The sequence below is a fragment of the Rhineura floridana genome, chromosome 4 (assembly GCF_030035675.1).
Source record: "Rhineura floridana isolate rRhiFlo1 chromosome 4, rRhiFlo1.hap2, whole genome shotgun sequence".
NCBI classification, from domain to species: domain Eukaryota; kingdom Metazoa; phylum Chordata; class Lepidosauria; order Squamata; family Rhineuridae; genus Rhineura; species Rhineura floridana.
In genome coordinates this window covers 68,899,535-68,913,409 of record NC_084483.1, presented here as the reverse complement: position 1 = coordinate 68,913,409, position 13,875 = coordinate 68,899,535, and the positions used below count along the sequence as shown (strand labels likewise).

The 13,875-nt window shown below is 42.3% G+C and overlaps 1 protein-coding gene across 5 annotated transcripts in view; it reads right to left on the bottom strand.

The window, feature by feature from the left end:
- Positions 1-852: 852 nt before the first annotated feature.
- ORC3 (origin recognition complex subunit 3) overlaps positions 853-13,875 on the bottom strand; it is a 64,562-nt gene continuing 51,539 nt past the window's right edge. For all 5 annotated transcript variants that reach the window (XM_061623287.1, XM_061623286.1, XM_061623289.1 and 2 more), the window contains 5 exons: positions 8,846-8,943; positions 7,345-7,486; positions 4,060-4,176; positions 2,012-2,085; positions 853-1,067 (listed from right to left, as the gene is read on the bottom strand). In XM_061623287.1, the coding sequence (XP_061479271.1) occupies positions 962-1,067; positions 2,012-2,085; positions 4,060-4,176; positions 7,345-7,486; positions 8,846-8,943 (537 nt within the window). In that variant the 3' untranslated portion in view covers positions 853-961. The remainder of the gene's footprint in view (positions 1,068-2,011; positions 2,086-4,059; positions 4,177-7,344; positions 7,487-8,845; positions 8,944-13,875) is intronic.

Below are 13,875 nucleotides of genomic sequence, written 5' to 3'. Positions count from 1 at the left end.
AAACCCACATCCCACCAATGACCTTGAAGTAGCAGAGTTCTTGTTGGAGGAGAGGTCTTTCCTGGGGATCAGCTTTTTCCCCATAATCTGATTTTATGGTAGTCACTCCAAAGGAATAAAGTCTGCCCTTGCAGGAGAACCATTGCAGCTATCATTTTGAAATTTGGCAGCTTTCATCCACTCAGAAGGGGTAACCATGCCTGAAAATAGCCTCCAATTCTCATAGAAAATGAAAGTTAGATACTTGGTTTATAAAAAAAACTTCAGAAGTGTCCTGTATAAAAACCCTGGAGGTATTTGCCTACAATTTGGCATGTTTAATCCACTCTGGAGGGGCTACTATGCCTGCAAATTTCATGCACTTCTGTGAATAGCTTGCCACTAATGTACACCCCTAATAGCTACCACATTTAAGTAGCTTAAAGACCCTATATAAATTTTTCTGGATTTTACTGCTATACCTACCATATGTTTTTTTTTTCTTGTTGGGGGTCCCTAAGCTGGAGGGTCTCATAATTGTTTCAGCTGAAAGACAGACATGACAGCTCAGTTGGCTTGCATTTCAATCTAAATAGATCTCTACTGAAGTCATTAGAAAGGCTTTTACATTCTGGGAGTCTCCCTGTTAATTTACAATTAACATCTTTTAGTGTGCACTGTACAGCTAACCAAATGTGCTCGGCTCAGGTAAATACATTATTTTCTTCAGTGTTTCTGTGGATAGGACAAAGAGATTGGTTTTCTTTGATATATGCTGCAGAAAATCCACAAAACAAGGTAAATATCCTGAACACATCTCCTTAAAACTGATGATTTTGCTGGTCTTTTACTGCAAAGAAAAAATCCAGAAAGTTATCTGTTTGTAAAGAGTTTTATAGTGACAAAATAGCATTTCTCATGTTGTTCATAGCATACACAATCTTGTTTAAAGCATTTTCTTCCTTTCTCACTAGAATGCATACTAGCAGCTGCCCCATGTCAGTCTTGCCACATGATCAGTTTTCTGTTTGGAAGGCTTTATGAATCCCAATAATTCCAATTCTGAGACTGCCCTAATGAAACGTGCGCTTGGAGAATGACAAGTCAAGGAAAAACATGTTTCCCTCCACCAGAGGGAATATACACAAATGGACTAAACATACAGAATATTTTTTATAATTGGAAATGGATCGTGGGTAATTCTCTGAAGCAATGCTTCACATGCTTACAGATCACTCATGTACACACACAACTGGGGGCAACTGCAAGTTTTTCCACTGTGTGTATACTCTTAATCTGACACGATATAGAATAAATTTAGACTAGCTCAGGGATTCCTAATCTACCCAAGGTACAGCCTCTTTTTGTAAGATAAGCTAAAGAAGAGGGCACACAGCCAGTGTACTTCTAAAGACTTGTTGCAAATTGATTCGTTACCTAAACACATCCAAGATCTCCCAAACCACACAGCACTGTAACAGGTGTTTTACAGCACAATCCTCACATGCTTACTCAGAAATAATCCTCACTGTGTTCTTTTTTTTTGGGGGGGGGGGGAGACATTCCAAGGTAAGTATGCATAGAATTGCAGCTTTGCACTACAATCCTTTACATGTCAACTCAGAAATAAGCCCCATTGAATTCAATGGAGTTTGTTCCCAGATAAATCAGTATAGGATTGCAGCCTCAATGGTGAATTTTAAAAATTTGCACATACTGTTACTCCAATAGATGCTAGTGCTATGAATGATACAATTATTTCCTTTATATTCTGAAACAAGATCATCAGACTTTACAAGGCAGGCATTTTGATAATAATGTACATAATTTATACAGGGACCTTTACCATTCTAAATAAAGATCTGACAAGCTTCCATTTTTACTTTATAAAATCAGCCCACTTTTATATAGTTGGAAGATTCTGTGAAATGTTTTGTCGAACCCTTTTAGATCTGCTGAAGTTATTTTTAACAAGAACCTATTTTGGTTTTGCTGGTTGGTGCTGAGTCAGGAGATAATCACAAAAGGATACTGGATAGCATCATCTATCTCATCCTTGACTGTGGAATTTGGATTTTCAGCTGCAGTTACAACTGTTGAAAAAGCCTAGGAGAAAACACGATATTGCATATATGCTTTATACTTTTTAAATGTTATATAAAACTCACAGGTTAGCATACAAACTATAAAGAACTTATGATGCTATCACTGATGGAATATCAACATGGTAAGCACAGAGGAAAAACATGTCTTTGTAAACTGCAGGTTGCATCCAATCATGGCTTTCACTTTCACTTGTTTAAAGTAGGACACCCAATTTTCACCAAAACCTGAGAGTTTGGAGGTTCTCTGAAACAGTACGGGATACAGCATGCAGGGCTGCAGTAGGCAAGTGGGTTCAGCAAGAATAGTGTGCGTGCGTGTGGAGGTCTAAGCTGCTGGTCAACAAGATTTGGCTTCACTTACTACCCAAACTCATAATTAGTGTCACCACTGACCGCTTCCCCTTGAGCCTATGTCACGTGTTAAGAACATGGGGAAGGGTTGGGTGCTTGCCCTTGTGCTTGACTTCTGCAGAAGGTACAAGCAGCATCTTTACTGCTGCCACCTCCATGGCAGCTTTGTTTTGATTTCATTTTCTGGTTTGCAGAGATCACTTAAACCACAATTGTCATGGGAAACTGAACAAACCCTGGAAACAATGAATTAAGGTGCATGGTATGAGGAAGAAGGCGCATGTGCACTCAACAAACCATGGTTTTATCACATTTACACTTTGCCTTTATCTATGGTTGAATGGATACAAATTCACTATTGCAAACTTTCTCCAGAATGAGCCTGACAGGAAGTAAGGAAAACTAACCCTTGCTCTGGATGGAGGGCAGGGCAGAATGGCTTTGAGGAGGTTTCTCTGCCAGCAAGTTTGTCTTTTACAGAAAGCACTAGCAGGAAGTTGCTGCTGCCTCTGTAGAAGCCCAATTTTTCTTTCTAAGTTTTCCAAAACGAAAAGGGGTTGCTTTCCCTTCCTATTGGGATTTTAAAGGAGGGAGCAGGGGCAGAAGGGCATGGCAGGAGCCCAGTTAGCAGGACAGAAACCCTCTTTCCCCTCTTTCCCATTCTCTGTGGATTAAATGAGATGTGATTTCACTCCCATGACTTGGGGTTCTCTAGGAAAGGGGCAGCCATGCCTCATTACTGCTTCTTAGAACCCCCCCCAAACCGCGAGAAATGGAAGAAAGTCGTGAGAGTTTCCCTTCATTTCTCTTGGGAGGGAGGAAAGAGCGGTGAGGCACGGCTGGTACTTTTTCCTAAAACCCCAACAAGTGAAAGTAAAATCATGACTGCTTTTCTCCACGGTGGGATGGGAAAGAAAGGAAAGGGGGCTTCTGTCTTGCAAGCTGGACTTTGTGGAAAGAGCCAGCTCTGCCTTGCTGCTCCTTCCTGCAAAAGAGTGAGAATGGAGAGAAATGAAGGGGAAACTCATTTCGCGCCTCTCTCCCTTCTAGTTGGGGTTTGGCAAGAAACAGTAGTGAGGCATGGTAGATGCTTCCTTCAAAAGCCTGGCTTGCAGGATAGAAGCTGCTTCTCCTTGCCTCCCTGTTCTCAGGGAGAAGAAAAAGAGAGGTGGTTACTCTCCTGCACTACCAGCATCCTGCTGCTTACTGAAAAAGCCTCCACAGGTAAGTAAGGTGGTATAGTTGCTGTCTCTGTTGGTTCCTGCAGGAAGCAGCAGCAAGACAGGACTGGTGCTTTTTGTAGAAGCTCAGCTGGCAGAAGAGAGCACCTCTTTCCTCCCCGGAGTATAGGAAATGGACGTAGTGCTTGCCAGATGGGGGAAGGGCCCACACAACTAGGGAAGAGGCAAATGGATTTATTGATCATGGTCCCAGTACTAGCTAGAAAGACAATGTGGACTGGTTTGGGAACCCTGAACGAAAAAGAAAGAAGACTCTGTACAGTGTTACAGCAAATTACAGCAAAAATTTAGCTGGCTCAGAACAAATAAGGTTTAGAAATAAACAGCAGATAAGAATTCAGCAAAGCCCAAAAGTAGTTGTCAATCAGTTCATTTTCACATACCTCTAACCAGTCAACAAGGTTAATTAATCTGCCACACTCCAAATGAAGCTTGTATGCTATGCAAATATCAGGAGCTGTATTAGAAATGCATCCTGCATCGGTTTTCAAGGATTCATTCTGATAAACAAAATTCATAGTGAGAAAATTATGCATGTACATTTCATTTATATGCTAATGATACCAGCATCCTAGACCTACAGAGCAAATGTTATGTTAAGGCACTCCCAACCTCTTGACATCACAATCATAATGCATGCCACTATTTCAGAAAGCTAACTTTAGCCAGTCTCACACTATCGCAATACCCTGTGCATGGGGCTTCCTTTGAAGACTGTTTGGAAACTGCAACTAGTACAGTATGCAGAAACCTGCTGATGGACATGACCAGCAGATCTCATATTCCACTGATCTGGAGAGAGCTACACTGGTTATCTGTTCACTTCTGGTCTGAGTTCAAAGTCTTGACTTGGGCGTATAATGCCCTAAATATAGAGCCAGTGTAGTGTAGCTTCTGAAAACCAGTTGCTGGAAGCCTCAGGAGGGGAGAGTGTTCTTGCACTCAGGTCCTGCTTGCGGGCTTCCCCCAGGCACCTGGTTGGCCACTGTGAGAACAGGATGCTGGACTAGATGGACCACTGGCCTGATCCAGCAGGTTCTTCTTATGTTCTTATGTAGTGTAGTGGTTAGAATGTCAGGCTGGGACCAGGGAGACCAGGGTTCAAATCTCCACTCGACCATGAAGCTCACTGGGTGACCTTGAACCGATCACTGTCTCTCAGCCTAACCCACCTCACAGGGTTGTTGTGAGGATAACACTGGGAGGGGAAGAACCATGTTATATATCATCTTGAGCTCTTGGATGGAAAGGTGGGATATAAATGTTGTAACAAACAAACAAACGAACACCTTAGTTCCCAAATACTTGCAGGAGGACCCATGCCTTCCCCTACAGGCCAGCCTAGGAAAAAAGATGGACAGGGCAGGCATTGTTAGCAATGCCACCCATGGAGTTTTGTGGAATGCTGATGTGCAAAACGGCAAGGCTCTGGAACTCCACATCTTTAGATATTCGCTGGGCGCTAACTTTGTATATGTTTAGAAGGCATGCTAAGGCACACTTTTTAACCCAAGCTTTTGGGAACTGTGACTGCTTACTTTTCTGTTTTGTAATTTTATCTTGTCTGTGGTTTTAGTGACTTTGGAAAAAAATGAAATGGACTGCCTTCAAGTCGATTCTGACTTATGGCGACCCTATGAATAGGGTTTTCATGGTAAGCGGTATTCAGAGGTGGTTTACCATTGCCTCCCTGTGAGGCTGAGAGGCAGTGACTGGCCCAAAGTCACCCAGTGAGCTTCATGGCTGTGTGGGGAATTGAACCCTGGTCTCCCAGGTTGCAGTCCAATGCCTTAACCACTACACCCCTTTGTTTAATGATGCTTTAAAAATATTATGAATTATGACATTGTACTTTTCTATTTTGTAAGATGTCCTGAAACCTTTCGGTGAAGGGTTGATAATGAACACAATTAATGAATTACAATTACAATTAATGAATGAATACAATAAAGACCCATCACAGCCTGATAAAAGGATGGGTAGAGGATAAAGGTTGGGCACGACAACACTATGTATGTGGACTAGGGAAGATGCAGGCAATGGAACTGGGAGAGAGACCTGCTTTGGGCAGAATGGCAGCATTCCATGCCTGGAGGTTAACACAGTGGGAAACTTCACTTCCTATTGCTGTACCCCTTACAGAATTAATACAATGATAAATATGTATAGAAGTCCTCTCAAAGCATCAATGTCTTACTTGCTTAGGATGCCCATGTGAAAGTAATTCTACTTTAGTCCAGACAACATTGACCCTCACGAATGACAATGCCTTTGCTGTAGATATTGCTAATGACGTTATCCTCCTGCACTCCAGAAGGAAAGTTTGTAACTGTGAATCAAGAACTCTTTGTCAACACCCCCTAAAGGGCATGTGCATGTTCACCTTGGTGGGTAGAAGCTGGGGAGTACATGACATGCTGCCCAAATAATGATGATGATGATGTTACTCATGTGGAAAGATGGTGGGATGAGAACGGACAAGCTCAGAACATGGTACATTATCTGCCTAGGCGGCCTTTACCAATAGATGGATTGTGTCTCCAGGAGAAACAGCATCTATGTCATTGGTAAAGTGTAGGTTCTTTATTGCCAGCATCTCTTTATAGTTACAGATATTTATCAAGGTAATTCTTACCCTAGTTTTATAATTCATGAAAAACAATGTACTGAATTTGCACTATGAAAAATTATTTCATTCTACCAGAACACAATTAAATACTAGCAGTGCACTGGAACAACTGAGAGATTACTACTCATAGATACCGGAAACATTTGCCCAAAGCGCCTAAGAAATTAATCTGATACGTCAGGCCTAGGACTTCGCTTTTTATCAAATATGTTGGAAATTGAATTAAGCTTGTTCTTCCGATATAGGTTGTATAGCACTGTACAAAATCAGATAAATGGCAAGAAGATCAAATAAATAAAACAGGCACATACCCATTTTACATTCTTTTTCCACTGGCTCTAGTCAATTTATATTTTATGACTTGACTCGATGCAGCAAATATAATTGCGTAGATTGTAATAATAATCTAAATAAATAAATAAAAACACTATTCTTCTGCTAAAGCCCCTGGCTATATATACCAGCATGTACATAGTTTTATTTAGGAGTTGATCAAAGTGCTTCAGCAGAAGAAGATCTGTTGGGAAATTCAGTAAGAACAGACAATAGGGATGGACATTTTAGCAGGTAGTTTAAACACCTCATATAGTTTTAATGTTTTCAGTATCTCAGGAGGTAAGAGAAACATCTCTGTTGACAAGCTAGTCTATGGAGCTTACAAAACTTAGGATGTTGTAAAATAAAAGCCACGGGAGTGATCACAGGACTCAATTCATAAATTCACAAAAATGTTTTAACTGATATGATTAACAAGCATACAAGAACAATCACCTTGTGATAGATTTGCCTGATCCAGATGCACCACACACAGCATTGCAATTTTCACATAATTGCATACTGAATACACTCCGTGCCCCACAATGGTCCCTCACTAAGAATCAAAATCCCACTTGGCAACTTTGAAGCAATGAAATGCTTTGGAGCTCATCATCTGAAACCCAATGAGTGAAGCCAGTAAAGAACAGCAACATGGAAAGCTCCAAAGATGGAGGTCACTTAACACAAGAAGGCCATGGACATATCACTTCCTGTTTCTTACCTTCAGGTAGAAATATGGATTGTTGAGAGCAGTGTGAAGAGCAACACGTGGGGCAGCATTTAAATGTTCACGGAGGGTATCAGCTGCACTGAAATACATCACCTCATGCAGTGTCTGCAACTCTGGAGGTACAAGGTAATTTCTGAAAAAGTGCCAATGAATAAAGGGAAAGAGAGACTGGTATTAAACTTGGATCAATCTCTACTCCTACTGCAGTCATTAACTTCAACAACCAACAAGTATGTACACGTTGCATTGAGCTCTGATATCATGGGGACCCACGATTCAACACCCTAGATAAAAAATACTTTTTAAAATTGTAATTTTATCAAGAATCATTTCTGATTCTTTTTTCAAAACTGTTCCAAAAATATTCACACACCACCAGCAATTTCACTGCTAAAGTCTTCCAGTGGTACTAGTAACTTTTACCATATCTATCCCATTTTTCAGAATTCTCCAAAATGTGTTCTGTTCAGATCCAGCCATTCTATATATTTGGAACAATTATAAAATGCATCTCATTAGGGTTTTTTTAAAAAAATGTGATTTAGGTCTAGTATCCAATAATAGGTGCTCCTTTCCCACCCCCATGAAAAAAAACACAAAATCAAATTTCTGAGGTTGAAGCACCTCCTGGTCTGTAGAATCCCACATTACTTAACAACTTCTCTGCCTGTTTTCTTTTTTCTTTTTTTCAGTCTTTCCTTCTTAGAGAGCTACATAATGTAACATTCTTTCAGATAATTTTCTTATTAAAGTAGTATTTCTATCCTGGTTGCCTTTCCACGAGTCAAAGCCAAAACAAAAAAGCAATCAAATAAAACCCTGATTTCCAGAACAAGCCATATTCATAAACTATTCAGCCACAACTCCCATAGTTGCAGCTACTGCACTCCACAACTGCTTTACCATGATTCCCACCAGATGCCATCCTATGCTATTCCCTCCTATTGCCCTTGAACTATTTTACTCGATCTTACCAAACTGCTATTTAGCTAATGGCATTCTCCGTTCCTGATGCAATGTTGTTCTATTTTCAGGTTTATTTATTTATTTATTTTATTTTATTTTATTTATATCCCGCCCTTCCTCCCAGCAAGTTAAGACAACAATGTACTGGCATGAAACAGTGGTTTCCTTTTAAGAGTGCTTCCAACAGATACAACTTTTTACCCAATTTTATAATTTTCAGTCTAGGCTTGGTTCAGATTAATTATTTATTGGTCTGGGAATGAGCTGTTTGTGTGTGCGCACATGCACACGTACTCCCTCCCACTTCTTGCATGCCTGAATTTAATACTTGACATCTGAACTGGGAAACTGGGATTTAACAAACCCTGGAAGTATTGAATTAAGGTGCATGAAGGCCAAGACGAGGAAAGGTGCACACGTGGCTTGTCTTGGTCGAAAAAACCATGGTTCATCACATGAACTGAGCTTTGTTTACTGTTGAACTGACAGAAATTACTATGCACAGCAAAAAGAAAGCAATGCTAACCTTACAAGGCCATCTATGAAGTCAACAACTTCAAAACGAAGCATTTCAAACTTTGTTAGTTTCTTAAGCCTTCTTGACTCCTTCATCTCCAGCAGAGTCTAAAGCAAACAAAGGAGATATTTCCAAGTAATTATGTTTCGTAAAACACTTGGTAATGCTAATGAGGTTATTAGATTTTTAGAATGAATGCTGCATACAGTGGTTTTCAGTGATAACTAATAAAGAGGATTAGCTTGATGACTAAAAATGGAAATTTTACTTACTGTGAATTTCTATTTGTGGATAGGGTTGGAGGACGTTCCTGATTAGGGATGGCTCCTCCTACTGGTCGTGACAGGCAGGGTCTAGAAACTTCTTAGTCTCCTCTCCGGGGGGAGGAGTCATCCCACTCTCCAGACCGAGCTGACAGAGCAAGAACTCCTCGACCCCATCAACGCCAACCATGCAGACGTTTATTAAAAAGACACCTGTACAAAGTAATAACTAGGAAAAAGTAATAACCAGAGACAAAACAGACAACTGGAGAAAAACTTCACACAAAATGAGATACACACAGTACTAGACATCGTGTGAAAATGTAAGAAGCTAGCAGAATGCTTCAAGCCCCCAACCCCTCGCTCCAGAAGGCCATAGCAGAGGAAGGGGAGGTGGGTGGAATGTCCTCCAGCCCTATCCACAAATAGAAATTCACGGTAAGTAAAATTTCCATTTTTGCTAGATAGGGCTGGAGGACATTCCTGATTAGGGATATAACATAGCAGTATCCACATCCCCAGGGTGGGCTTCCTCTGTGTGAAACTAGTGATTTAGCACCTTCTGGAACGCCTTGCTACCAAACATGGCATTGGCTGGGGAACAGAAATCTATTTTATCATGTCTGATGAGGGTGTGTGGAGAGGCCCACGTGTCCCTCAACAGATGTCCATAACTGGGAAACAGCCCTTGCATGATGCAGAGGCAGCTGCCCCTCTAACAGAATGAGCTGCAGGGTCCTTACCCAATGCCTCATAGGCCTGAGCTATGGCCGCCTTGAACCAGCGAGAGATGGAAGAGGTAAACACCTTCTTTCCCTTAGAGTTCCCCAGGAAAGACACAAATGCTAATTCGGGATGTCTAAACTCCAACGTGCAGCACCCCTAACATCCAGAGAGCTTAGGCTATGGGGCAGTATACAAATGCAATAAAGAAATAATGTCCAACAGGTGCCACCTACGCACCTGAGTGCAGGAAGATGGTCAGAAAAGATGGTAAGTCCATCTCCTGAGACCTATAAGAAACTGATGTGGTGGCCACCAGAATACTGTCGTATAAGTCAAGGTGTTCTGAAGGCAGGTGGCCATAGGGTCTAAGAGTGAGTCTGCTAGTGCCAACAACTTCCAGTTTAGGTTCCAGGTTGAAAACCTGTGAACCGTCTGCGGAGAAACGAAAACCACCCCTTTAAGGAAACTCTTAGAGCAAGCGGTTTGAAGACAACAGGGAACCCCCAGACTAGAGGACATACTACTGAGGGAAGCTGCCTGGCACCTGAGGATGGCTGCACTAAACCCTTTGTCCAAACCTGAGTGTAACAAACCCAGGAAAGCCTGAACGCTTCAGGACAATGGAACCACCAAGATTTTTGAGCACCAGCTCAAAGATACCCTCCAGGTAGGAGAGAAACCCCTATTGGTTGACTGTTTACGTGAGGCCAGTAATATATCCAGGACTTACCCCGAAAAAACCTTGTCCCTCAACCCAATCCGCTCAGCCTCTACACTGTCCATCGTACACTCCATTAATTGGAGAGAAACAACTACCACTGTAGCTCCCTCTGGAACGGACACCCTAATTCTCCGCTTTGCTGGAATGGGATCTTGGAATAGAAGCAGAAGCTACTGAAGGGACTGGGGGATGAGCATGCCCAATGAACCCTCGTAAAGGTTGTTATTTATATGTCAGAATGGTTTGACCTTATACCAAACTCTGAGCTAGATGCAGCTTCTCAGACTTGTTTGTGCTGGCAGACACTGGCAATGTCACATAGACCTGTGCAGCGCCAACCATCCTCATAATCAAACTTTGATTAAAGAGATATAAAAGAGTAGATGGCTAGGGGCTGCTTTTCCTCTTGATTAGCAATATAGAAACAAGCATTTTCTGCTCCCTGATTCTATTAAACCAATCCTTGGACTGGGATTATCTGTGAAAGAGAGGAATAAAGAAATTTATGTTACATTTAACACATAAAAGTAAGTGGACTGCCTTCAAGCCAATTCTGACTTATAGCAACCCCATGAAACCTTTGGTTGTGGTCATAGGGTTTCTGTGGTAAGAGCTACTCAGAGGTGGCTTACCATTGTCTGAGGCTGAGAGGCAGTGACTGGCCCAAGGTCACCCCATGATCCCCACGGCCGTGTGGGGATGCGAACCATGGGCTCCCATGTCATAGCCAAACACTCCACCCACTGTCCCACACTGGCTATCATTGAAAACATACATTTTAATTAATACTGAACTGCCAAGGCTCAGACAGAAAAACCAGAATAGTCTCTGAGGTTGAAGGGGCCATTATGTGCAGGTCGAGTTACACCTATGGTATAGAAACTGAGCTCTTCTGAAGCTGTGTATACCATAAGCCAGTATACTGAAACCCTGACAACACGGAGGCAAGTATAACTTTTTCAATGTCTAGGGCAGCCTTTCCCAACCAGTGTGCCTCCAGATTTTGTTGGACCACAACTCCCATCAGCCTCAGCCAGCATTGCCAATGGGAGGCTGATGGGAGTTGTGGTTCAACAACATCTGGAGGCACACTGGTTGGGAAAGGCTGGTCTAGGGATATAGCCTCATGAAACTAGAAAAAGAGAAAAGTCCATCTTTCTGTTTCATCCACCGGGACGCTTAACCACCATCCTCTTGGGGGGGGGGGAGAGCGCTCAGACGTCACAAGGCTAAGGTCGAAGGGGATTGCGACCCATGATGACCCCATGAATAAGGCCTCATGGCAAGCGGCACTCAGAGGAGGCCCACCATTGCCTTCCTCTGAGGCTGGCAGGCAGGCAGTGACTGGCCCTATACCACACTGGCTCTTCATAAGGTAATTATTTGAATTTATTCCAAAATGTGGCTATTGAGATAAGCCAACTGTTCTTGCAAATACTACCACATGTAAGTGTTGTGGGCCTTCTCCTGAGGGTAGAGGGTGTAATAACCTTTTGAATCCTCAAGAAAGGCTTTGAGGCTTTCCATTTATATGCTTTCCGACTGTGGCCCCCTAGAGGAGGCAATGGGCTCCTCTGTTCAACAACAACAAAGTTTATTTGCGGTCAAAGACCCATAAAAATCGGCGGTTAATATACAATAGTTGGAAGTGTGGGAATAGGATTAAAACAAACTAATAAATAATACAGAGTTAATACAAAAATATAAAGGAATTTAAAGTAATTGTTACAAGAATAAATAAAATAGTTGTTCTCAAGTATCATCAAGGGATCTGATAATTAGAGTTTCAATGTTAATACAATCACTTTAAAAGGTTTGAACGTTTAAGCTGAGCTACATACAGATATTTAGCTACTGCTCTCGTATGTTGTTCGTTCAGACCGCTCAAGAGGCAAGTTATGAGTTCCTTAGAAGATTTACTTGGGTATTTTTCTATAATTTGAAAAATATAATTATGACGTTCCCGAGTATATAATGGACAATCCAACAAGGTATGAAAGAGCGTGGGCTCCTCTGTTGTTGTCCCAGCAACGTTCCCTGGGCCTACCTTTTCAGGCCTTTAAGAGAGAGAATAGGCTCTCTGAATGTCTCAGCCTAGATTACTCATGTCCCTGTCTGTTCTGAGGAGAAAAATCTAACGTTTCCACAGGAACAAACCTGATATACATAAGATTTCTTCACAGATATTTCACCCCTTATGTTTCTGAGGGAGGAGGGAACAGACATAGCCAACCTGAAGGTTGACTAGGTTTAAGGGAGTCACTTTGTGTAACCCTTCCACATAAAGGATACACACTATGTCTTCGGATGACCACCATCTGACATGAGCTATAACCTTTCTCCAAGGAGTACACTACACGTATTCACTGCCCCACGCCTTGACCTAAGCGCCTGGTGTCAGGGCTAGAACACAAGGAAGAGGGAATACCTTGTCACCTAAGCTTAGGCATCCCCAATCCCCCCAAAAACCTTGATAAGCACCCTTTGTTCCAGCTGACAACCTCTGGGTAAAGGGGCCTCACATCAACCATCAAGGCAGATACCAGGGAAAGCTAGACCAATTCAAAAACATTATGAACAGAACCCACTCAGCCCTCCAGACAACACCGAAGGGGTATGGGGAATTAAACCACCACTGTGGGCTGTTTGGCAGGAGCAGAAGGGAACATCCTTATTTTATTTTATGCCCTGTGGCCAGGAACTGGGACGAGGGCTCGGGTGCCACAGGCTGTTCCTTAATTTACCGGAAAAACTGCCTGGCCAGGAGCCAAGGGTAAAATGTCAGGTGCAGATTCCAATTTGTCCCCTGAAAACTTAGAACAGAAGCAGCCTCAGATTTCTGGTTCCATGAGAACTGGGTACAAACTGCTGGGACAAACTGCTAGAGGAGCTCAAAGGGTGAGGTCCCACAAAATGGCTGCCAAAGGAAGATCTGTGGGATTTCTTGCAAATATAACTAGTAGCTCCGAGTAGCCCTGGCTTGTATGTCTCCTTCATGAAGGATATCTCCCCCAAGGGGAAGGCCCCTTAATATCCTGGGATTATATATAACATCTAACCAGGATAGATACTAGGATCCTTGCTGCAAACACGAAATGCTTCTTTGCCTATTTAGTAGTCAGCTTTGATTTACATGGAAATGCCCATTCTACGTCCCACACATCATCAAAGGCCTGAGGACAATAACCAGCTTCGCATCAGTTGATGGAAAGCCTTTTTAACTCCCACTGAAGTCGACTGGGCATGGGCATTGCCTCCCCCCTCAGTTTCTGAGAACTGCAGCACTCTGTGCGCCTTCAGAAGAAGGGATTGAAAAACCTCTAGGGCAA